The sequence below is a fragment of the Pan paniscus genome, chromosome 18 (assembly GCF_029289425.2).
Source record: "Pan paniscus chromosome 18, NHGRI_mPanPan1-v2.0_pri, whole genome shotgun sequence".
Classification (NCBI taxonomy): Eukaryota; Metazoa; Chordata; class Mammalia; order Primates; family Hominidae; genus Pan; species Pan paniscus.
In genome coordinates this window covers 4200133-4225996 of record NC_073267.2, presented here as the reverse complement: position 1 = coordinate 4225996, position 25864 = coordinate 4200133, and the positions used below count along the sequence as shown (strand labels likewise).

At 49.4% G+C, this 25864-nt stretch overlaps 1 protein-coding gene across 2 annotated transcripts in view; it reads left to right on the top strand.

Moving 5' to 3' along the window:
- The window catches only part of TRAP1 (TNF receptor associated protein 1), a 59752-nt gene that overhangs the window by 16615 nt on the left and 17273 nt on the right, over positions 1–25864 (top strand). For both annotated transcript variants that reach the window (XM_034939687.3, XM_055100761.2), the window contains exons 2-8: positions 10125–10283; positions 11965–12047; positions 14960–15100; positions 21302–21373; positions 23431–23591; positions 24948–25057; positions 25696–25769. In XM_034939687.3, coding sequence (XP_034795578.3) covers positions 10125–10283; positions 11965–12047; positions 14960–15100; positions 21302–21373; positions 23431–23591; positions 24948–25057; positions 25696–25769 — 800 coding nt within the window. The remainder of the gene's footprint in view (positions 1–10124; positions 10284–11964; positions 12048–14959; positions 15101–21301; positions 21374–23430; positions 23592–24947; positions 25058–25695; positions 25770–25864) is intronic.

Here is a 25864-nt window from a genome sequence, read left to right as displayed (position 1 = left end):
ATTAATAGAGCCACTCCAGCTTTCTTAAACACACTTTTTGGATGGTATGTATTTTTCCATTCATTTGTCTTAAGTGTATCTTTTTCTTTATGTTTAAAGTGTCTTGTAGATAGCATGTAATCAGGTCTTCCTTTACCAATTCTGACAATCCTTGCCTTATAATTAGAGTTCAGTCTGTTAATGTAAGAGTAAATATTGATGTGGCTGGATTTATTGCTACCATTTTATTATTTGCCTTTTATTTGTCCTTTTGGATTTTTTCCCTGTTTTTCCTTTCCTTATCAATGAAATATATTTGAGATTTCTATTGTGGTTTATCTAATGCTTTTTAAAGCTATTCTTCTTTGAATTATTATTTTAGTGGTTACTCTGGTGTTTGAAATATGCACCCTTGGCCAGGTGTGGTGGCTCACTTCTGTAATCCCACCACTTTGGGAGGCTGAGGCAGGAGGATCCCTTGAGCCCCAGAGTTTGAGACCAGCCGGGGCAACATGGAGAAACCCCATCTCTACTAAAAATATAAAAATTAGCCTGGCGTGGTGATGTGCATCTGTAGTCCCAGCTACTCGGGCGGCTGAGGCCCGAGAGTGGCTTGAACCGGGAGGCGGAGTTTGCAGTGAGCCAAGATTGTGCCAGTGCACTCCAGCCTGGGCAACAGAGTGAGACTGCATCTCAAACAAACAAACAAAAAAGTCTGGGCGCGGTGGCTCACACCTGTAATCCTAGCACTTTGGGAGGCCGATGTGGGCGGATCACCTGAGGTCAGGAGTTAGAGAGCAGCCTGACCAACATGGAGAAACCCCGTCTCTACAAAAAATGCAAAATTAGCCAGGCGTGGTGGCACATGCCTGTAATCTCAGCTACTTGGGAGGCTGAGGCAGGAGAATCGCTTGAACCCGGGAGGAGGAGGATGGGGTGAGCTGAGATCGCGCCATTGCACTCCAGCCTGGGCAACAAGAGGGAAACTCCATCTCAAAAAAAAAAGTTTGTAAAGAGTAGCTTTTGTGATAGATACTTTGGCATACCAAGAAATATGGATGTTCCTGTCTTCAAAGAGTGTTACTGAGAAATACAAGCTTATTCCTGCCCTAATTTGGTGAGATAAATTATACATTAACCAAAAAATTAACAGTGGGAAATGTCATATGCTGGCATATAGCAGCAGTTTCAAATGAGCAGCACAGGCTGGGCGTGGTGGCTCAGACCTGTAATCCCAGCAGCTTTGGGAGGCTAAGGTAGGAAGATCGATTGAGACCAGGAGCTTAAGACCAGCCTGGTCAACATGGAAACACCCTATCGCTAGGAAAAAAAAAAAAAAAAAATTTAGTCCTGTGTGATGGTGCTTACCTGCAGTCCCAGCTGTTCAGGAGAGTAAAGCAGGAAGGTCCCTTGAGCCCAGGAGTTCAAGACTGCAGTGAGCCATGACTGTACCACTGCACTCCAGCCTGGGTGACAGAGCAATCTCTTTTCTAATAAAGAAAGAAATAGCAAATACATGAATAAATCTTTTTTTTTTTTTTGAGACGGAGTTTCACTCTTGTCACCCAGGCTGCTGGAGTGCAATGGCACAATCTCGGCTCACCGCAACCTCTGCCTCGTGGGTTCAAGTGATTCTCCTGCCTCAGCCTCCCGAGTAGCGGGGATTACAGGCACCCAGTGCTAATTTTTGTATTTTTAGTAGAGATGGGGGTTTCACCCTGTTGGTCACGCTGGTCTTGAACTCCTGACCTCAGGTGATCCACCCGCCTCGGCCTCCCAAAGTGCTGGGATTATAGTGTGAGCCACTGCGCCTGGCCAGTATAAAATTTTTTTAAATGGGCAGCATAAAAAGTTAAGTGCAGTGAACTCATAGGAAGAGATTATTGTGAACTGCTGGGGCCAGGGAGGCCTTAATGGGAGAGAGGGCCTGCAGCCAGGCCCTGCAGCAACTCGGATGGGAAGGAGTCCCAGCTACTGGGACTGCAGCTGCAGAGTGGAGGAGCTGCATGGGCACTGGCAGTAGTGGGTAGGGATGTGGGGGGTGGAAGGGGAGGGGTGTGTGGTGTCACATTCAAACTATCAGTGCTTCCCATTTTGTGCGACCCCAAACCACCAGGTAGTTTAACAGTAAGATCTTGTAGCCTGACATTGAGGTTTGTGGTTTTTCCTTTAGGGTGTAGGAGAAACACAAAGACGGAAATTGTACAGCTAGCGTGTTTGGTATCTGGTTCAGGCAGATTTATTCCTCTAATGGTTTTTTTTTTTTTTAATTTTTAATTTTTTTTTTTGAGACAGGGCCTGGCTCCATCTCCCACGCTGAAATGCAGTGGCGTAATCTTGGCTCACTGCAACCTCTGCCTTGCAGGCTCAAGTGATCCTCCCAAGTAGCTGAGACTACAGGCATGCACCACCACACCTGGCTGTTTTTTGTAGAGATGGAGTTTTGCCATGTTACCCAGGCTAATCTCAAACTCCTGAGCTGAAGCGACCCTCCGGCCTTGGCCTCCCAAAGTGCTGGGATTACAGGCATGAGCCACTGCACCTGAGTTAGTGATTAAAAGTTGTTGTAGAAGCCGGGTGCGGTGGCTCACGCCTGTAATCCCAGCACTTTGGGAGGCTGAGGCGGGCAGATCACGAGGTCAGGAGATCAAGACCATCCTGGCTAACACGGTGAAACCCTATCTCTACTAAAAATACAAAAAATTAGCCGGGCATGGTGGCGGGCACCTGTAGTCTTGGGAGGCTGAGGCAGGAGAATGGCATGAATCCGGGAGGCGGAGCTTGCAGTGAGCCGAGATGGCACCCTGCACTCCAGCCTGGGCAACAGAGCGAGACTCTAAAAAAAAAAAAAAGTTGTTGTGGAAAGTTTGCATAACCTGAAATCAAATCTGCTTTTAAGAATGCTGTCAATTCAATTAATGTAATCTTGGCGTTATGATACTAAGTCTTGCAATTCTGGCTGGAAATATAGATTTCTTATTTTTTTCTTTTTCCCAATTGTGAGGACTTCTATATACTCCTCCCATAATGAATATTATATTAAGTCCTTTCAAAAATATAGGCTGGGTGTAGTGATTTGTGCCTGTAATCCCAGCACTTTGGGAGACTGAGGCAGACGGATCACGAGGTCAGGAGTTCGAGACCAGCCTGGCCAACATGGTGAAACCCTGTCTCTACTTAAAAAAAAAAAACCACAAAAATTAGCCAGGCATGGTGGTGCGCACCTGCAATCCCAGCTACTTGAGAGGCTAAGGCAGGAGAATTGCTTGAACCTGGGAGGCAGAGGTTGCAGTGAGCTGAGATCACGCCATTTCACTCCAGCTCTGGGCAACAGAGCAAGACCGTCTCGAGGGAAAAAAAAAAAAAATTCTGCGTATTAATTGGGGAAAAACCAAAAAGATTAGAAAAATGAAACATGAGGAAATCATGTTTAATCTTAGAGTGAGGAAGGCTTTTACAACCAAAAAACTAATTTCCTTTTTTTTTTTTTTTTTTTTTTTGAGACAGAGTCTTGCTCTGATGCCCCAGGTGGAGTGCAGTGGCGCGATCTCAGCTCGCTGCAAACTCTGCCTCCCAGGTTCATGCCATTCTCCTGCCTTAGCCTCCCGAGTAGCTGGGACTACAGGCGCCCACCACCATGCCTGGCTAATTTTTTGTATTTTTAGTAGAGACGGGATTTCACCGTGTTAGCCAGGATGGTCTCAGTCTCCTGACCTCGTGATCCTCCCGCCTCGGCCTCCCAAAGTGCTGGGATTACAGGTGTGAGCCACCGCTCCTGGTGACTAATTTCCTTAATATATAAAAAGCTCTTACAAATCAATAAGAAGATTTAAAATGTAGTAGAAAAATTATCAGAGGATACCAACAGTCCCTTAACAAAAAAGGAAATAGGAAATATTTTAAAATACGGGACAGTGCTCAGTTTTGCTTATAATAAGAGAAATGTAAGTGAAAACTACAGTGAAAATTTTATCTGACCAATAGGCAAAGATCCAAGAGTTTCATCTCAACACTGACTTGGCAGGAATGTAGGATGATATGCACTTTAGTACATTGCTGTGGGAACGTAAACTGATAGGATCTCTGTGGAGTGTGACTTGGCAGTATCTACCACTGCTTAAAATACATAACCTTAGGCTGGGCGTGGTGTCTTACGGCTCTAATCCCAGCGCTTGGGAGGCAGAGGCCGGGGGATCACTTGAGCTCAGGAGTTTGAGACCAGCCTGGGCAACATGGTGAATCCCTGTCTCTACAGAAAACACAAAAATTAGCCGGGTGTGGTGGCATGAGCCTGTAGTCTCAGCTACTCGGAAGGTTGAGGTGGGAGGATCACTTGAATCTGGAGGGTTGAGGCTGCTGTGAGCCAAGATCACTCTACTGCACTTCAGCCTGGGCGACAGAGTGAGACCCAGTCAAAAAAAAAGAAAAAAAAAAAATTAGCTAGGAGTGGTAATACACTCCTGTAGTCCCAGCTACTCAGGAGGCTGAGGTGGGAGGATCACCTGAGCCCAGGAAGGTCGAGGCTGCAGTGAGCTGTGATTGTGCCATTGTGATCCAGCCTGGGCAACAGAGTGAGACCCTGTCTCAAAATAGTAGTAACTTACACCAGCCAGTTATTGCTGTGGTGTTTCCTGATGGTGTGCTTTCTGTTTTCTGCCATTCCTTGTGTTTATTCATTGGAATTCTGCTGTGATGAAGAGCTGCTGCTCCTCCTCTGTTTAAGTGTGCACCGATGTTTGCTTGATTTGCCGGGTCACAGCTTACAATCCATTATTGTCGTTCGTTATTTTGCCGCACAGATTGTCCTAGATTCTGCCACTGGGAGCCCTTCTGGCTGGGCTGTGTGTTCTCCTGACACACCCCGTCCTTTCTCGTCCTTCTGCACACCACTGGGTGTCCTAGGCTCCTCTGTGTGCTCCACAGGGATCTCTGGTTCCTGTTTTTGGAGAGAGGTATTCACAAACCAAGATCTGGCTGCCAGGTAGGGTGACCAACCGTCCTAGTTTGCCAGGACAAAGGCTTTCCCTGGGACGTGGGACTTTAGAGTGCTGAAACTGGAACAGCTTTTGGACTTTGCTCTCTGTAGCCTAAGTGGGGGGTCATCGCGCCTGGGCCCTGTCACGCGTCAGTGGACAGAGCTGGGAAATGTGTGTGTGTAGATGTTCCGGTATCGATTTCTGCATCCAGTCTGTACACATGGGAAAGGTCGTGAGCCTGTACTGATGCCTGCACCTCCAATGCCGCCCTGCAGGGTTTATTCCTGCCCCCTTCCTTATCAGTGACTTTTCTTCAACCGTGAGGACACCAACTCAGTAGCCACAATCACCTTTTCCGCTTGATCTTGGCACATGCGTAAATCGGGCTCAGACCTGCTGACTCCACAGGGGACACATCTCCTGCCCGAGCCTGGTGATGGCGTGCTGTCCTCCGAGGTTAGTTTTACAGTAGCAGTCAAAGTGCTATTTTCTGAAGTCTCTTAGGTTAGTTCTTCTTTCAGAGTGGTGATGGCATCGTCACAGCTCTGCATATTTGCTGTTTGTATTTCATTTTGTGTTCCTGTGCGCCCTGTTTTGTTTTCACGGTTTCTTTTTCTTTTCTTTTCTTTTTTTTTTCGAGACAGAGTCTCACTCTGTCGCCAAGTCTGGAGTACAGTGGTGCGACCTCGGCTCGCTGCAACCTCCACCTCCTGTGTTCGAGCAGTCCTTCCACCTCGGCCTCCCGAGTAGCTGATAACTAGAAGTGCGCCACCATGTCTGGCTAATTAATGGTTTGTTTTTTGAGTATGAGAAACCTGACCATGGTTCTAAGAGAGACATACGAAAAGATGTATGTGGAAGTGTCATGTTCCCTCAGCTCTGCCAGCCCTCTCCCCTTCCCGCTTTCTTTGCATTCTCTGTACATATGCTGGTTGGGGGTTGAATTGTGTCTCCCCACAAAAGATGTTGAAGTCCCAGCTCTCAGTACCTGTGAATGTGACCATATTTGGAAATAGGGTCTTTGCAGGTGATCAAGTTAAGATGAGTTCACTTGGGTGGGCCCTAATCCAGTATGACTGTGTCCTTCTAAAATGGGGACATTTGAACAGACAGACATGTGTAGAGGGAGAAGGGCAGACGTCCTGAAGGGAAGACACAGGGAGAAGATGACCACCCACAAGCCAAGCAACGCCAGAGGCTGCAGAGGCTGGAAGAGGCGCAAACAGAGCCTCCCTCCCAGCCTCAGGAGGAACCAGCCCTACTGGCACCTTGATCTTGGACTTCTTGCTTCCAGGACTGTGAGAGAATAAGTGTCTGTTACTTTAAGCTACCAGGTTTGTGCCACGGGGAGTTTAATACACACCTCCTGTAGGTAACCAAGCTGTGGGGTTTGAAGGCCGGGTACAGTGGCTCATACCTGTCATCCTAGTGTTTTAAGAGGCCAAAGTGGGAGGATTGCTTGAGTCCAGGAGTTCAAGACCAGGCTGGGCAACAAAGAGAAACCTTGTCTCTATTTTTATTCTTTTTTAAAAAGAGGCCAGGTATGGTGGCTCACGTCTGTAATCCCAGCACTTTGGGAGGCCAAGGTGGGCAGATCACTTGAGGTCAGGAGTTGGAGACCAGCCTGGCCAACATGGTGAAACCATGTCTCTTCTAAAAATAAAAGCCAGGCATGGTGGTGCGTGCCTGTAATCCCAGCTACTAGGGAGGCTGAGGCAGGAGAATCGCCTGAACCCAGGAGGCAGAGGTTGCAGTGAGCTGAGATCATGCCCCTGCACTCCAGCCTGGATGACAGAGCGAGACTCTGTCTTAAAAAAAAAACAGATATGTTCACGTCCTCATCCCTGGTACCTGTGAGTGTGAGCTTATTTGGGTCATTTCAGATGTATCAGGTTGTGATGAGGTCACACTGCATGGGGGTGGGGCCTAACTCCAGTATTCCTGGTATCCATATAAGAAGAGGGAAATCTGGACACAGCCAGGACTCACGTAGAGAAGAGCTTGCCGTGTGACAAGAGACAGAGCCTGGAGGGTCTGCAAAGCATGAAACACCAAGGATGCCGGCTACTGCCAGAAGCTGGGGAGAGGTGCGGGATGGACTCTCCCTCGGCGCCTCCAGTGGGAACCACCCCTGCCCAGAACCTGGGACCTTTTTTTTTTTTGAGACAGGGTCTCGCTGTCTCACCCAGGTTGAAGTGCAGAAGTGCGGTAGTGTGATCTTGGTTCACTACAGCCTCAACATCCTGGGCTCAAGTGATCTTCCCACCTCAGCCTCACAAGTAGCTGGGACTACAGGTGCACACCACTACACCTGGCTAGTTTTTGTGTTTTTTGCAGAGATGGAGTCTCACTTTCTTGCCCAGGCTGGTCTTAAACCCCTGGGCTCAAGCGATTCTCCTGCCTTGGCCTCCCAAAGTGCTGGGATTACAGGTGTGAGGTTGTGTGCCTGGCTCAGAACTGTGGACCTTTTTGAAACTGCCTAGTTTGTGGTGCTGTGTTTCAGTAGTCCTAGGAAACAAAATACACAGTCACATCAGTTTCTGGTTTATCCTTTTTGTGTTTCTTTTACACAAATGGTGAGAAACACTGATATGCTCTGTGGGCAGGTGTTGGCACTTGGACACTTCCCTCCTGTGCCCCCAGGGCTGGCTGTGCTTTGGAAGGAGGCACAGAGACTTCAGCACCCTGGTTTGGTGTAGACTGTTCGCGAACTCCTCTAATGTCAAATACCATTTAATTCTAGAAGAAATGTCCTAGGATTTTTTTTTTTTTTAACTGTATGAATAAAGTGAACAATGCAATTACATAGGCCCAAATAACTGGATGTTTACATGGTTTGGAATTTGAATACTTTCTGAATTGTGGTAGATGTTTTTAAGGTATCTGCATAGAGATAAAGACAGGCTAGGGTTGGCGGGGCATCGTGGCTCACGCCTGTAATCCCAGCACTTTGGGAGGCCTAGGTGGGTGGATCACCTGAGGTCAATAGTTCCAGACCAGCCTGACCAATAAGGTGAAACCTCGTCTCTACTAAAAATACAAAAATTAGGCATGGTGGCTGGTGCCTGTAGTCTCAGCTACTTTGAAGGCTGAGACAGGAGAATCGCTTGAACCCGGGAGATGGAGGTTGCAGTGAGCCGAGATCACTGCACTCCAGCCTGGGTGACAGAGCGAGACTCCATCTCAAAAAAATAACAAAAACAAAAGGCCAGGTTTGTGCTGTTTGTAAGTCCAGGAATAAGCCTAAAGATTAGGCAAGTTTTGGCTGGGCACGGTGGCTCATGCCTGTAATCCCAGCACGTTGGGAGGCTGAGGTGGGCAGATCGCCTGAGGTCAAGAGTTCGAGACCAGCCTGGCCAACATGGTGAAACCCTGTCTCTACTAAAACTACAAAAATTAGCTGGGTGTGGTGGCAGACGCCTGTAAACCCAGCTACTCGGGAGGCTGAGGCAGGAGAATCGCTTGAACCCGGGAGGTGGAGGTTGCAATGAGCCAAGATTGCACCATTGCACTGCAGCCTGGGCAACAAGAGTGAGACTTCATCTCAAAAAAAAAAAAAAAAGCCAAGTTTTTGTACCTTTTAGGAGTATGAAAGTTGACATGTTAATTTTTTTTTTTTTTTTTTTTGAAGCAGAATCTTGCTCTGTCACCCAGCCTGAAGTGCAGTGGCACGATCTCGGCTCACTGCAACCTCCACTTCCCAAGTTCAAGCCGTTCCCCTGCCTCAGCCTCCCGAGTAGCTGGGATTACAGGTGCCTGCCACCATGCCCGGCTAACTTTTGTATTTTTAGTACAGATGGGGTTTCTCCATGTTGGCCAGGCTGGTCTCGAACTCCTGACCTCATGTGATCCGCCTACCTCAGCCTCCCAAAGTGCTGGGTTTACGGGCGTGAGCCACCGCACCCCTGGCTGATATGCTGATTTTTAAAACCTTGATTCCTGGATATTCTGTGTCCTTCCTTTCTACTTGTTACAAATTTGTGAAGAACAGGAGAGGCTCCCAGTTAGATGTGGTTCATTTAGGCTTAGACTGACACGGCGTGGCTGGCTGGCCACATATCCTTGACGCCATCATGTATTGCAAATCTACTGACCAAGGCAGGGTCCTGGTACGTGGTCTCTGGGGTCAGTGGGTGTTGGTGTTGGGTCGGTCCGGTCCTGTGTTGGAGTGAAAGTGTCTGGTTTCTGGGCCTGCGTCGGTGAACTGCGTGCGGCTGGGGACACATTGGCTGCTTTCCTCCCTCGCTGGGCTCTGCCGGCAACTTTCTCAGCCCACTGGACTGAGCAGGAAGTTACAGAAAACAAGTCTCCTTCCTAGTTACGAGGTAGAACCCATCGTCAGCTGTTTTTCAGTTTTTAAAGTACACAAATTTTTTTTTTAAAATCTGTTTTGGATGAAAAAGCAATGGGAAAGAATCAACTTTTAGAAGATGAGACAGTTTCAGAATATTAACATTTAAATATTTGGATCCCTTTTGGGAGGATTTTTTTTTTTGCTTGACTGTCAAGAGCAAAGAAGTGTGGCCCATCGGGGGCTTCTGCAGGGGCTGCGAGGGTCGAGACAGGTTTCAGTTTGGTAGGTTGATGCGAGGTGTCACCTGTGAGGCGAATGTGGGAAGTGCTGTCAGCAGGCATTTGCCAGCTGGGCATGGTGGCTCACGCCTGTCATCCCAGCTCTTTGTAAGGCCAAGGCAGGAGGATGGTTTCAGCCCAGGAGTTCGAGACCAGTCTTGGCAACATAGCAAAACCCCATTTCTACAAAAAATTTTTAAAAAATTATGGGGGCATGGTGGTCTGTGCCTGTGGTCCCAGCTACTTGTGAGGCGGAGGCAGGACTCAAGTCCAGGAGGTTGGGACTGCAGTGAGCTGTGATCGCAGTGACAGAGCGAGACCCCCTCTGAAAAGAAGGCAGCAGCCCACCCCCTCCAGTTTCGCTTCTGCGGTTCTGAGAAGACCCAATATCTTACACTGATGACATCTGTGAGGCCTCCTTGCCAAAACCACACCCTGACACTGTGGCATTTGGTCCTGTGGATTTCTCTTTCAGCAACAGCCCGACTTAGAGATGTCCACGCTAGCTTCTGCTAGACACCCTTGATGGGACGAATTACCATATTGTTTCTCGTGTCTTCCTAATTCTCATTCTTTCTGCATATTTTGTCTTTTCAGGAAAACCAATTCTGTGTCCTCGGAGGACCACAGCCCAGTTGGGCCCCAGGCGAAACCCAGCCTGGAGCTTGCAGGCAGGACGACTGTTCAGCACGCAGACCGCCGAGGACAAGGAGGAACCCCTGCACTCGATTATCAGCAGCACAGAGAGCGTGCAGGGTAGCCTTGGCTCGTGCTTTGGTCTGGGAGGGCTTTTTGGTTCACTGCTGTGCGTAAAGGGGCATTTTCAGGGTGGAGGCAGTGATTGGTAGAGCCACCGCCTTAGGTGTGAAATCAGAAGGTCTTGGCTGTAGGGAGTGCTGCGCCCTCCATTTCTGTCCCAGCGAGGGACTTCTGCCAGTGTCGGGTGTGTCTTGCCCCCTCTGGTGGCCACCCGTGAGTTTGCCGTCCGGCACCTCCCCTGAGTGGCGATTCATGGCACATCTGCTAATAATCATGGAAGCGGGAGGGGAAACTCAGCATTGGCCCAGTCTGCGCAGGACCGAATTCCGGAGCTGTCTTTTCATTCCCTCTGAAGTATAAAAAAGCAGTCTTTGGAGCCAGTCCTGAAGTGGCTCCATTTCTGGCTTTTAAGTGGGTCGACAAGAGTAGAATCTTTGAAGTTAAAAAGAGAAGTGAGGTTTTCTTGTTATTTTGATTTCTAAATAATTAATTTGGAAACCGCTTTTTTGAAGAATATAGTCCAGGCACAGTGGCTCACACTTGTAATCCCAGCACTTTGGGAGGCCGAGGCAGCAGGATTGCTTGAGGCCAAGTGGTCGAGACCAACCTGGGCAACATAGACCCTTTCTCTACAAAAAAAAATTAAAAAGTTAGCCAGGCATGGTAGCACACACCAGTGGTTCCAGGTACTTGAGAGGCTGAGGCGGGAGAATCGATTGAGCCCAGGAAGTTGAGGCTGCAGTGAGCACGATCCTGCCACTGCATAGCAGCCTGGGCAACAGAGCCAGATCCTGCCTCTAAAAAAAAAGAAAGAACATATAATCTGGTTCTCAGAGGCAGCCCAGTTCTCATAACCATGCACATTGGGAAACCAGGCTCAGCATTCCCTCGACGTAGCCCGAGGCATGTCTGGCCTCAGCAGTGGGAGGATTTGTCCTGCCCTGAGACCTCCTTTCTGAGAGACTTTTTGTTTTGTTTTGTTTTGAGACAGGGTCTTTCTCTGTCGCCCAGGCCGAGTGCTGTAGTGCAATCATGGCTCACTGAAGCCTCGACCTCCCTGGCTCAAGTGATCCTCCCACCTCAGCCCCCTGAGTCACTGGGACCACAAGTATGTGCCACCACCGTCAGCTACTTCGTGTATTTTTTGTAGAGATGGCGGGATCCCTCTGTGTTGCCCAGGCTGGTCTTGAGCTCCTGGGCTTAAGTGATTCTCCTGCCTTGGCCTCCCAAAGTGCTGGGATTACAGGCATGAGCCATGGTGCCCAGCCAGACTTTGTTTCTGTCTGCTTCTTTCTTTTTGTTCATCATCTTAAATGTTTGGGAGGCCGAGGCGGGCCAATCATGAGGTCAGGAGATCGAGGCTATCCTGGCTAACATGGTAAAACCCCGTCTCTACTAAAAATACAAAAAGTAAGCCGGGCGTGGTGGCAGGCACCTGTAGTCCCAGCTACTCGGGAGGCTGAGGCAGGAGAATGGCGTGAACCCGGGAGGCAGAGCTTGCAGTGAGCCGAGATCGTGCCACTGTACTCCAGCCTGGGTGACAGAGCGAGACTCCGTCTCAAAAAAAAAAAAAGTTTAAAACTCATAAACTTAAGCGTTCTTTGGAATGTGACGTAGCGTATTCTTGCACAAAAATAGAAGTTAAACTTTGTTGGTTGTGTCTGTGTTTCATTACTAGGTTCCACTTTCAAACATGAGTTCCAGGCCGAGACAAAGAAGCTTTTGGACATTGTTGCCCGGTCCCTGTACTCAGAAAAAGAGGTGCGTTCCCTGCTAACCATGCCCGATGCTAGCAAAGTTTCTTTTCACAAAGCTGTTTTTATGCCATTCTGGAGAATTGCCAGATAATATATTAGCTGTGAGAAAGCATTAAACTTTGGACAGGTCCTCATCTTAAGCTACCAGTGAGAGGAGTTTTACCAGAGTCTATTTTGGTTTCCTGGATAAGTGTATCCAGATGGTTCTTTGGGCTGGATCAACTCTGGGAATTAATTGAATTTTGCCAATAATTTTAAAAGTTCCCGAAATACAGGCCTGGTGTGGTGGCTCATGCCTGGGAACTCAGTGCTTTGGGAGGTCAAGGCAGGAGGATCACTTGAGCCCAGGAGTTTGAGACCAGCCTGGTCAACACAGCAAGACTCCGTCTCTACAAAAAATTTACAAAATTAGCCAGCTATGGGGGCACTGACCTGTGGTCCCAGCTACTCAGGAGGCTGGGGTGGGAGGATGACTTGAGCCTGGCAGACTTTGGGGCTGCAGTGAGCCATGATTGTGTTACTACACTGACCTGCACAACAGAGTAAGACCCTCTCTCCAAAAAAAAAAGTCCCCCAAATCCTAGCGTGCAGCTCTGCTGAATTCCGTCTCTGTGGAGCTTTGGATACGCTCTGAGGCCCCTTTTCCTGGTGGGACTACCTGCAGGTCTTGGCGGCTTTGGCTGCCGGAGGAAGAAGGTTCCCCAGTCCTGTGTGTATGGAGCAGGGAGGAGTTACTGAGGAAATTAAAACGCATTTGGGGCCAGGTGCGGTGACCCACACCTGTAATCCCAGCACTTTAGGAGGCCAAGGTAGGAGGATTGTGTGAGTCCAGGAGTTTGAGACCAGCCTAGGCAACGTGAAGAGACCCCATCTCTATTAAAAAAAAACCCACAAAACTCATTTGGGGTGACAGGACAAGGAAAAAGAAAGATGAAGGCCACCATCGTTGACATGCTGATTATTGCTGGAAGGCAAATGAGAATCCTGAAGAAAGTTTGTAAAGCAGCAGATTTCAAAGCTCAGAGGGGCTTCCAGGAGCTCTTTCCGGGTTTCGTACTGATGAGTGCTGCATTCCTGACTCCCAGTGACCTCCAGCTTCCACCCAGATCAGCCACCGCTTCCTCTTCACCTATGTGCTCTTGCGGACTTAATTTTTCTATTTTTATTTGTGTGGGGTTTTTTTTTTTTTTTTTGGTTTTTTAATTTTTTGGAACAGGGTCTGGGTCTGACGCCCAGGCTGGAGTGCAGTGGTATGATCTCGGCTCACTGCAACCTCCGCCTCCTGGGCTCAAGCCATCCTTCCTCCTTAGCCTCTGGCTGATATTTGTATTTTTTTGTAGAGATGGAGTTTTGCCGTGTTGCCCAGGCTGGTCTTGAACTCCTGGGCTGAGGTGATCTGCCTGTTTCAGCCTCCCAAAGTGCTGAGATCACAGGTGTGAGCCACCGCACCCGGCCTCTCTCACTGATTTTAAATGGAAGGTCTGTTTGAGGTCAGTGTGCTTTTCAGCTCCTGAGGGACAGCTGGGCCCTGAGGCCCGTTTTTCTCCGGGTGTGGTTGACCTGGTGTTTGGTGGTCCCCACTAGATGAGATGAAGCTAGGGAACCTGTTTTTGTGGAGTAGGAGTGTATTAGTCCATTTTCACGTTGCTGATAAAGACATACCTGAGACTGGGCAATTTACCAAAGAAGGAGCTTTAATTGGACTTACACCTCCATGTGGCTGGGGAAGTCTCACAGTCATGGTGGAAGGCAAGGAGGAGCAAGTCCCGTCTTACATGGATGACAGCAGGCAAAGAGAGAATGAGCAAGACACAAAAGCAGAAACCCCAAAAAACTGTCAGATCTCATGAGACTTACTACCACGAGAACAGTACTGGGGAAACGGCCCCCATGATTCACTTATCTCCCACCAGGTCCTTCTCACAACACGTGGGAATTATGGGAGTACAACTCAAGGTGAGATTTTGGTGGGGACACAGCCAAACCGTATCAAGGAGAAATGGATGTTTGAGTGATATGCCGTCATCCCTGTGCAGGAGTTGGGAAAGAAATTGTTCCTCGCAGGCCTCTTTTGTTTGTTTTTTTGAGACAGAGTCTCTCTCTGTCGGGGCTGGAGTGCAGTGGTGCCATCTCGGCTCACTGCAACCTCCGCCTTGTGGGTTGAAGCGATTCTCCTGCCTCAGCCTCCTGAGTAGCTGGGATTACAGGTGTGTTCCATGACGCCCAGCTAATTTTAATATTTTTAGTAGAGACTGGGTTTTACCATGTTGGCCATGCTGGTCTTGAGCTCCTGACCTCAAGTGATCCACCTGCTTCAGCCTCCCAAAGTGCCTGGATTACAAGCATGAGCCCCCACCCCCAGCCAGAGGGCTCTTCTTAAAGTTATAATTAACAGATGGACACATAACTTCAGGCTTGATTAAAAATCCTGAAAAGGGCCAGGCACCGTGGCTCATGTCTGTAATCCCAACACTTTGGGAGGCGGAGGCACAACGATCACTTGAGCCTGGGAGATCAAGACCAGCCTGGGCAGCATAGCGAGACCCTGTGTCTATAAAAATTTTAAAACAATTAGCTGGGTGTGGTGCATGCCTGTGGGCCCAGCTACTTAGGAGGCTGAGGTGGGAGGATTGCTTGGGTCCAGGAGGTTAAGGCTGCAATAAGCCGTGATTGCAGCCTCCAGCCTGAGTGACAGAGTGAGACTCTCAAACAAATCCTGAAAGGAAAGTCAGCACCTTCAGTCACTTTGTGACCGGCCCAGAGGAACTGCCTTTGACTAAAGCAGCAACTCTTTATGCTTTGAGAATTGACTATTCTCCTCTACCTTTTAACAGTTATTGGAAGTGCAGCTGACCAGACAGATCCTGCAGGATGAGTGTCCTTCATTGTCTGTGCCTCCCATTTCTATTCCTGTAGGTGTTTATACGGGAGCTGATCTCCAATGCCAGCGATGCCTTGGAAAAACTGCGTCACAAACTGGTGTCTGACGGCCAAGCACTGCCAGAAATGGAGATTCACTTGCAGACCAATGCCGAGAAAGGCACCATCACCATCCAGGTACCTCCCTCAGTGTCCAGGCGTGTGGCAGGCCCGGCCATGCAGCAAGGACAGGATCTGCCTTCTAGTGATGTCTCGGGTCCCAGGGACGTACTGGCCGTCCGTACCACCAGGATAACTCTGGCTATAATTTAGTGTTACAGTAGCACTCATTCATTATAGAAAATTTTGGAAAAGCAGGTAAGCAGAAAAGAAGAAAATTTGAAATCACCCCATCATCCAGCAATAACTACTGGTAACATCCTAGCATATGGCCACACAGGGTTTTGGTATATGCAGGTATTAACATATCTAAACATATCTTATTTTTAATGTACTCTTTTCATATTTTTAACTGCGTTTTCCCCTCAAAATGCCGACGAAGCAGTGCTGTGGCTGCTGCTGTAGCCTTGTGGAAATTTTAAGGCTGAAAAGTTAGGCCAAAGAGGGTCAGGTAGGGGCCCTGAGAGACATTGCATCCAAAGACAGCTGCCTCAGGACCTGTCATCCCAGGGTCACGGCGTCATTGCGGGGGTGTCTGTATCTGTGGAGAGGTGGACAGACTGGCCTCGGTGGGATCTGAGTATTCCCTTTTAGGGTGCTGGCTTGCTCTGAAGGTCATGCCACATAAATGAATGCAGGCACGCGTGAATGAATGGACTTGTGAAGGGATGGCTGTTTTAATTAAAGGAGGGGCTTTTGTGAGGTGTCAGCTTTACGCACTCCCTCTTGGGTTTAGAGAATCCAGACTGAGCCCCGTGGTACGTGCCAGCTGTTTGTCATAGCCCTTGGTCATAAGGATTGGGTGGGGAGTGGGTTTCTTCTCTCCCTGCCTTTGCTGAGCTGGCCTGGCTGTGGAATGGGCCCTGTGGGCAGGGCTGCAGCGCCCTGTGCTTCCCTCCTGTTTTCAGCACAGAGGTTCCTTGCAGATGATTGAAAATGGATGTGCTGGGGCAAGGGGTCATGGGGACATGATTCTTGGTCTTTAGCAGAGGGGCCAGTCCTCATGTGCCAGTACTTCCTGGTACTAAGACTATTTATGTTACAATAATGATTTTTGGTTTTGTCTTTTGTCTTCTTTTTTCTTAAAGAACAGTTCTAGATTTACAGAAAATTTGAGCAGGTAATTTAGAGCTCCATTATATCCTTTGGGACCCAGTTTTTCTATTCTCAATAGCCGATGGGAGCGTCATGGTCCATTTGTTTCATCTTTTTTCCTTTTTTTTTGGAGACAGAGTGTGGCTGTGTCGCCCAGGCTGGAGTGCAGTAGTGTGATCTCAGCTCACTGCAGCCTCCGCCTCCCAGGTCCAAGCAACTCTCGTGCCTCAGCTTCCTGAGTAGCTGGGATTACGGATGTGTGCCATGATGCCCAACTAATTTTTGTATTTTTAGTAGAGATGGGGTTTCACCATGTTGGCCAGGCTGGGCTTGAACTCCTGCCCTCAAGTGATCTGCCCGCCTTGGCCTCCCAAGTGTTAGATTACAGGCATGAGCCACCATACCCAGCCCATTTATTACAATTAATTAACTAATATTGATAGATTATTCTTACCTAAAGTTTTAGAAAAGGAAGCTTTCTTGTGGGGTCTCAGAGATATTATGCCATTCCATCTCTTCTACTGATATCTCAGCTACATTGCTTTTTGTTATTTTTAGGGGATTTTTTAGGGAATAAAATATGCAGCCTTAATTTATCACTGTCTAGCTTGAATTGATATTTAACACTTCAATGTAAGAATCTTACAACAGTATCATTCCGGTGGCAAAATCATCTTTTTCTTTTGATGTCAAATATTTTATGTATATACCTCTTGTAAACCCTCACAAATTCCTTTTTACTTTTGTTTGAGACAGAGTCTCATTTTATTGCCTAGGCTGGAGTGCAGTGGTATGATCTCACCTCACTGCAGTGAGGCCTCTGCCTCCCGGATTTAAGTGATTCTCCTGCCTCAGCCCCCCAAGTAGCTGGGTTTACAGGCACATGCCACCACACCCGGCTAATTTTTGTATTTTTAGTAGAGATGGGGTTTCACCATGTTGGTCAGGCTGGTCTCAAACTCCTGACCTCAAGTGATCTGACTGCCTTGGCCTCCCAAAGTGCTGGGATTACAGGCGGGAGCCACCGCGCCTAGTCTCACCATTTCCTTTTAAAATCACATTGTGCGGGTCGCCTGGCAACAGATGATTTCTGTCTACATCTGAAAAATCTATAGTTATTATTTTTTTTTTAGTAAATATTTTAGAACAGATTTCAATTTTCAGAAAAATTTTAAAGATAGTACAGCGTTGCCATCTACTCCAACACCCAGCTTCCCTTATGATTGAAATCTTATGGCCGGGTGCAGTGGCTCACGCTTGTAATCCCAGCACTTTGAGAGGCCAAGGTGGGCGGATCACCTGAGGTCAGGAGTTCAAGACCAGCCTGGCCAGCACGGTGAAACCCCATCTCTAATAAAAATACAAAAATTAGCCAGATGTGGTGGTGCGCACCTGTAATCCCCGCTGCTCAGGAGGCTGAGGCAGGAGAATTGCTTGAACCCGGGAGGCGGAGGTTGTGGTGAGCTGAGATCGCGCCATTGCACTCTAGCTTGGGCAACAAGAGTGAAACTCGTCTCAAAAAAAACAAAAAAGAAATGTTAGTATATTACATTGGTTACAGTTAATCAACCGGTATGGATATATTATTCTTAACACAAGTCTATTCAGATTTCCTTAGTTTTTACCTCATGTCCTTTTTCTCTCCCAGCATCCCACATGACATTTAGTTGTCCTGGCCCCTTAGCTCCTCTTGGCTGTGACAGTTTCTCAGACTTTCCTTGTTTTTGATGACCGGGAAGATTTTTTTTTTTTGAAATGGGGTTTTGCTCTTGTTGCCCACGCTGGAGTGCAATGGTGTGATTTCAGCTCACTGCAACCTCCGCCTCCCGGGTTCAAGCAATTCTCTTGCCTTCAGTCTCTCGAGTAGCTGGGATTACAGGTATGTGCCACCATGCCTGGCTAATTTTGTATTTTTAATAGAGACAGAGTTTCTCCATGTCGGTCAGGCTGATCTTAAACTCCCGGCCTCGGGTGATCTGCCCACCTCGGCCTCCCAAAGTGCTGGGATTATAGGCATGAGCTACCGCACCCAGCCTGACCTGGAAGGTTTTTATGTTTGTTTAGAGTCAGGATCTTCTTCCGTCTCCAGGTTGGGGTGCATTGGTGCTATCAGGGTTTGCTGCAGCCTTGACCTCCTGGGCTCAAGTGATCTACCACCTCAGCCTCCTGTAGCTAGGGCCACAGGCACATGCCACCATGCCTGGCTAACTTTAAAAAAATTATTTTTTTTGCCAGGCATGGTGGCTCACGCCTGTAATCCTAGCACTTTGGGAGGCCGTGGCGGGCAGATTGTCTGAGCTCAGGAGTTCAAGACCAGCCTGGGCAACGTGGTGAAACCCTGTCTCTGCTGCAAATACAAAAGAAATTAGCTGGGTGTGGCAGCGTGTGCCGGTAGTCCCAGCTACTCGGGAGGCTGAGGCAGGAGAATTGCTTGAACTCGGGAGGCGGAAGGTGCAGTGAGCGGAGATCACACCACTGCACTCCAGCACTCTAGCCTGCATGACAGAGCAAGAAATTTTTTTTTTTTTTGTAGAGGCAGGGTCTTGCTTTGTGGCCCAGGCTGGTCTCAAACTCCTGGGCTCAAGCAATTTTCCCACCTTGACCTTCCAAAGTGCTGGGATTACAGATGTAAGCTGTTGTGTCCAGCCCTATGTTTTCTTCTAGAGGTTTTATAGCTTTAGCTCTTATATTTAGATCTATGGTCCATTTCAAGTTAATTTTTGTGTATGGTGTGAGGTAGGGGTTGAGGTTTATGTTTTGCTTTTGGGTGTACAGTTGTTTCAGTACTATCTGTTAATAGACCTATCATCCCCCATTGAATTACCTTGGAATCTTTGTCAAAAATCAAGTAATACACTCTCTGTGCATCTCTGTTCCTGTGCTCTGTTTGGTTCTTTGATCCATGTGTCGATCCTTAAATGCCCACATCGCACTGTCTTAATTATTGTAGCTTTATAGGAAGTCTTAAAACTAGGTATTTTAAATTCTCCAACTTCGTTCTTCAAAATATTTTGAAAATTTTCTAAGTTCTTTGTATTTCCATATACATTTTAGAATCGGCTTGTCATTTTCTACAAAACCTGTGAGGATTTAGATTGGGATTGCAGTGCAGATCAGTTTCGGAAGAAATAAAAATAAATTGAAAATAGGAGCTATTAGTTGCATTTTTTCCTTTACCTTGGTCTAACATTAACCTTTCCCTTAAGGACTCTATTTAAGTTTCTGATGTATTAAACACTTAAATGAAACTTATATTTAATGACTGATATCAACTAGATACTAATTTTAAGTAGTTTTTTATTCATAATTATTACATGATCTACAATAAATGAATCAGGCTGGATTTTGGACTATTCAAACCAGCACCTCAGAAATAATTGCCCAGAAACCTCTTGGTGCCATGTTTCTTGTTGGCTGCTGGGGCCCGTGAAACATGCACACATGTGTGCACTGCAGTAACTGGTCGTGATGTGGTTTTGGCACCCATTCTGCCTGTGCTGCCTACAATGGGAAGGCTGACAGCTGGCCAGTCTCCCTGGCCTGCTGCTTGCTGTGGATTATTTGCTGAGTGGCACTGACCACCCTTGCTTTGCCAATGGAGACAGCACTGACGCCTGGTGCTAGTGGGCTCCCATGGTTCCTGCAGGCTGTCCTGGAGAGGAAGTCTTTAGAAAGGAACTTCCTAGAAGGAAGTTCAGAAAACTGTTTCTGAGGGCCTTTGTCCCAATTCAGAGATGTGGAGGCTTGGAGTGAGCTCTTTTATTTAAGGTGGTCTGCACATCATAGCAGAGCAAGCTGGGGCTGTGGCTACATTATGGGCATGTTGAGCGAGGATCTGCAGATGGGAGTCTGACGGGCTTTGAGGAAGGAGGAGCCCATGGTCAGTAAGGCCTTGTGTGTTCACCAGCGCGTTGGTCTGTATTGTGATTCAGGCTGCTATAGCCGAATACCTCAGACTGGGCAATTTATAAACAACAGAACCCTATTGCTTACAGTTCTAGAGGCTGGGAGGTCCAAGAGCAAGGGGCCAGCAGATTGGGCATCTGGCGAGGGCCCTTTGTCTCAGGCAGTGCCTCTTGCATCTTCATACAGAAGGTGGAAGGGGCAGACAAGCTCCCTCAAGCCTGTTTTCTAAGGGCCCTACTCCCATTCATGAGAGTGGAGCCCTCGTGACTTGATCACCTCCCCAAGGCCCCCCTCCCAGTGCCATCCCCTTGGGACTTAGGTCTTAATATATGGATTTGGGTGACACTGGCACTCAGAGCAGAGCAGCTGCAACACGATAGGCCAGATAGAGGCTCCAACGCAAGGGCTCTGCCTTCCCGCAGGAGAGGCGTCCGTGCCCGCTGTTCCCATGGTGGTAGGGTGGGAGTAGGGGCCGCGTGCAGAGCTGCGTTCCCAACACCTGCTTCCTGGTCTCCTCAGTCAGATCATTCTGCTGGATTGAGAGAGCCACCAGAGAGGATCACTGTTCCCCAGAACCACAGCCAGGGAGAAGGCGTGGGGGCCACATCTTGATGGTGGGAGAGCTGTGCTTTTCCTAATTGCTGGTGTAATATTTTCTTTTCGGAATGGTTTTTAACAAGCAAAGCAACTTTCTGCCGTCCCTTCCTGTTTTCTCTGGTGAGGCCAAGCTGCTATGACTAGAATTAGTCTTTTCGTTTTTTCTTTTTTTTTTTGAGATGGAGTCCCACTCTGTCACCCAGGCTGGAGTGCAGTGGCGCAATCTCAGTTCACTGCAGTCTCTGCCTCCTGGGTTCACTGGGCTCAAGCAATTTTCCTGCCTCAGCCTCCGAGTAGCTGGAACCACAGGTGCTCGCCATCATGTCTGGCTAATTTTTTTTTTTAGTAGAGATGGGGTTTTATCATGTTGGCCAGGCTGGTCTTGAACTCCTGGCCTCAAGTGATCCGCCTGCCTTGGCCTCCCAAAGTGCTGGGATTACAGGCATGAACCATCACTCCCGGCCCCTAGAATTAGTCTTTTCTGATGAGCATCTGGTGCTACCTGGCTGGGCCCTGTCTGGCCAATGTCATTGACACCACTTGAGTCCCTGGGACTGCTGGTGCACTCACCCGGCTCCCCAGGTGCTGGGGGCTTGGCACTTAGTGCGTCTCTCTCCTCAGGATACTGGTATCGGGATGACACAGGAAGAGCTGGTGTCCAACCTGGGGACGATTGCCAGATCGGGGTCAAAGGTAAGCGTGGGCCCCCCACACAGCCTCCCCCTTCCCCTCAGGGTGCAAGGATCCCTCCAGTAGGGGTGGCCCTGGGTGCCAGATTAAGTAAGAACGTTGTCAGTTGCATGCCACGCAGTGGGTACTGTGGGAACACCTCATGACATGACAGCCATCCCTCAGTATCTGGGGGTTGGTCCCTCAGTATCTAGGGGTTGGTTTCAGGACCCCCCTTGGATAGCAAAGTCTGCAGATGCTCCAGTCCCGGATTAAATTGGTGCCGTATATTGTAGACACATCTTCTTGTGTGCTTTAGATGGTCTCTAGGTTACTTATAATACCTGATAGAATGTAAATGCTAAATATAGATATAACATAGTTATGTTTTTTATACTACTTTTTATCATTGTGTTGTTTTTTATTTTTTTTCTGAGTATTTTCGATCCTTGGCTGGTTGAATCTGCAAATGTGGAACCCGTAGATAGGAGGACCAACTGTATTGGCTCACTGCAACCTCTGCCTCCCGGTTCAAGCAATTCTCCTGCCTCAGCCTCCCAAGTAGCTGGGATTACAGGCACGAGCCACCACGCCTGGCCAATTTTTTGTATCTTTAGTAGAGACGGGGTTTCACCATGTTGGCCAGGCTATCCTCCAGCCTCAGCCTCCTGAGGCGTGACTACAGGTGCATGTCACTATGCCCAGACCCACAGAGCAGTTCTGACCAGAACCATCAAACCCACAGACGTCGCATCCCAAGCCCGTTCTCATCATGGCGCTGTGTGAGAGGGGACTGATCCCTCTGACCCTCTCTGCATCAAGCCCTCAAGGCTCAGGGAATCGACTTTGCAGAAAAGTGCTGTGAGGCAGAGCAACACATTTGAACTCAGACCAACAGCCTGGGAACCTCCAGCGGTCGCCCTTTTCCAGCTATGGGCAAAGCACTTACTTCAGTCTCCTCATCTGTAAGATGAAAACACTAGGTCGGGTGCGGTGACTCATGCCTGTAACCCCAGTACTTTGGGAGGCCGAGGCAGGTGGATCACGAGGTCAGGAGTTCGAGACTTGCCTGACCAACAGGGTGAAACCCCATCTCTACTAAAAATACAAGAATTAGCTGGGCGTGGTGGTGGTACCTGTAATCCCAGCTACTCGGGAGACTGAGGCGGGAGAATCACTTGAACCGGGGAGGCAGAGGTTGCAGTGAGCTGAGATCATGCCACCGCACTCCAGCCTGCGCGACAGAGCGAGACTCCATCTTAAAAACAACAACAACAACAACAAACAAAAAACCTACCATAACTGTGACTTGACCCCCACATTACGTCTTTTGTTGTATTTCTCTCGAGGTTGGTCTGCTGTCCTGTGTAGCGGCCACCAGCTGCATGTGGCAGTTTAAATGTAAATGCATTCAAATTAAATAAAAGGGGACATTGTGCTCCTCAGCTGCACAGGCCACATTGCAGGTGCTCGGCAGGCTGTCACATTGCACCTGGCAGAACATTCCTGTCGTTGGAGAAAGTTCCATCGGACAACGTGGGCCAGGGCAGTGGGCGTGTGTATTTTACTTGATTTTGGCCTTAGGACCTTTGGCAGTATTATAGTAGAAAAATTAAGTGCTGTGCGGTGCTTACAGACGCATGCGCGTGATTTCTACTCTTTTTCCCACAAAGTGTAGAGTCCAGGAGACTTGAATATGGAAGCCAGTTTGGAGCCTCTCCTCACTCCTGGCCTTCCTATGGAAGGAGCTTATTCAAGGGAAAGAGCTTATTCAAGCTGCTCTTTCCCCACCCCCAGGTGTGACCCACAGGCCTCCACCTGTCTGGGACAGGCAGGACTATGAGCTTTGGGAATCAAATGGAATACACACTTGTCCCACTGCTGCCAGCTGGTTGTCCTAGGGCTAATGTGTCACCTCTCTGTGACTTAGCTCTTCACGTGTAGAATGGGGTGGAAAAGTACTCGGTGTGGCTGTTTTCAGGATGAAGGGGTCTTAGCGGTGCTCGCAGAAGAGCCACGGTGTTGGGAGTGTCTGCTCTCTGGAGGGGAGGCTGCCTCACTAACTGGCCTCTGCCCCACAGGCCTTCCTGGATGCTCTGCAGAACCAGGCTGAGGCCAGCAGCAAGATCATCGGCCAGTTTGGAGTGGGTTTCTACTCAGCCTTCATGGTGGCTGACAGAGTGGAGGTCTATTCCCGCTCGGCAGCCCCGGGGAGCCCGGGTTACCAGTGGCTTTCAGATGGGTGAGTGACGAATGTCGCCTGACAGGCAGCTCAAAGCTGAGCTGGAGCCCTTAGCATGGAGTTTGGAAAGGGATGGACTCAGAAAACGTACACAGGCATTTTCTGGGCTTTTTATGTGAAATCTGACTCTCCCACTTTGGGGAGTTAGTGACTTTTGTGGCTCCAGGTGGCCTATGGCACCTGTCTGGTCCCATGTGGTTGGTCACCACCACTGCGCTCGGGAAGGCAGGTCCGGCCCGCGCTGAGCTCCTTTCTCAGTGGCTGAGCTGCAGGACTGGCCTGTCGCCTGGTGGACACTCTGCAGCCTCCTGTGACCGACCTTCTGCAAGAGCTCATTCTGCTTCCTCCCGGCCCTGGCATTTCCTGGCTTTGTCTCCCCAGCCCACCTCTGCCTCTATAGGGTGAGGAGCCTGCTGGGGGCTTTTTTTTTTTTTTTTTTTTTCCTTTGGGACGGAGTTTTACTCTTGTTGCCTAGGCTGGAGTGCAATGGCACAGTCTTGGCTCACTGCCACCTCCGCCTCCCAGGTTCAAGCAATTGGCCTGCCTCAGCCTCCTGAGTAGCTGGGACTACAGGCGCATGCCACCACGCCCAGCTAATTTTGTATTTTTAGTAGAGACAGGGTTTCTCCATGTTGGTCAGACTGGTCTCGAACCCCGACCTCAGGTGATTTGCCCGTCTTGGCCTCCCAAAGTGCTGGGATTACAGACGTGAGCCACCACGCCCGGCTCCGAGGGCTTTTTAGCAGGTGAGCCGCTTCCAGCCAGCCGAGGCGTCCTCCCTCCGTGATGCCATTTCTGCTCCACAGTGTGTGCACTGTGCTCAGCTTGACTCCCCACTCTCCCAAAACTAACATTCCTGTTTAATTCCATGAGAGCGGGGCTCAGAGTAAACTTGGGCCAAGGCATCAACACGGCCCTGCCGGGGGATTCCCCCCTCCTGTGCTTCGGAGATGGTTTTCTGCTCTTCTTAGGGGGCACCTGGCCCCCTGGCCTTTGTTTTTGCCCCTGGGCATCTGGCACCCGATTTGGAGCTGGGCCAGTCCCCCACAGTGCCCCAGGCCTGCTTTTGGGGTAAGCCCAGAAGCTTCTTCGAAGCCCAGGGTCGGTGGAGGACCCCCGCCCCCCCGCCCCCAGCCCGAGGGAACCAGGAGAACTCTGCCGCCTGCGACAGGCTCATCGTTCCTGATGGGCATGTGATGGCCTGAGTGGTGCGCTGGGGTCAGAAATGGGGCATTTGAGGTGTGTTGTCTGTTGTTTGGGCTCTGCCTGTGAAACCCTCGGGAACCGCTGGAGTCCCATGCAGGGTATGTCCCAGTGTCACATCCACCTGGCTTTTCCTTTCCTTGCCTGCCTTAGCTCTGGAGTGTTTGAAATCGCCGAAGCTTCGGGAGTTAGAACCGGGACAAAAATCATCATCCACCTGAAATCCGACTGCAAGGAGTTTTCCAGCGAGGCCCGGGTGCGAGGTGAGCGGGAGCCCGGGCCCAGGCTCACTCTGGGATCCATGTGTGGCCTGGAGGCCACCAGGTCAGCAGGCATTTTCCCGGGTTCTACCTGCATGAAGGGTGCACAGGCAGAGCCGTGAAGGGCCGAGCCGCTGCGGGACTGGGAGGGGGGCTGCCCGCCAGGGCTGCGTAGCATCGAGCTCCTGCTGGGACTGGGATGAGGCTGGCCTGGCTGGGGCGGACCTCCTCCTCCTTCCTCTGCGTGGCCCTTGGCCTTTAGTGCACCTGGGGGTTTGGCGCAGTCCTGTCCCAGGATGTGGGCGTGGCCTTCCCTCTTTGTGTCCTGCTGGACACTCAGGGAGGCCCTGAGTACCCCCAGGAGTCAGCCCAGAAAGCCATGTTCCAGCCACAAGCTGACATTGCAGTCTCGCAGCAGCCGGGGCCTCCACAGCTCTGGTTCTCACGTGGGCTCCGCTGCTGCCCCCGTGAGACTGGGGGGAGGACAGGTGTCCCCACTGCGCCCTGTTTCTGTACCTGTGAAGTGTACACAGCATGGAGGACCCTTCCCAGCAGGCTGGCGCTCATCCTGGAGCTGCTGCAAAGCTTGCGTTTCCACAAGCATTGTAGATGCGGTGTGGTTTTTCTTTTGTCCCTTCCAGATGTGGTAACGAAGTACAGCAACTTCATCAGCTTCCCCTTGTACTTGAATGGAAGGCGGATGAACACCTTGCAGGTGAGCCCTGAGTTCCTCTAGGGACTGGTCAAACATGGAGACAAATCTGTACGTTTCAGGGCAGCGGAGAAGAGATGAGCCCAGGGGATGCGGCC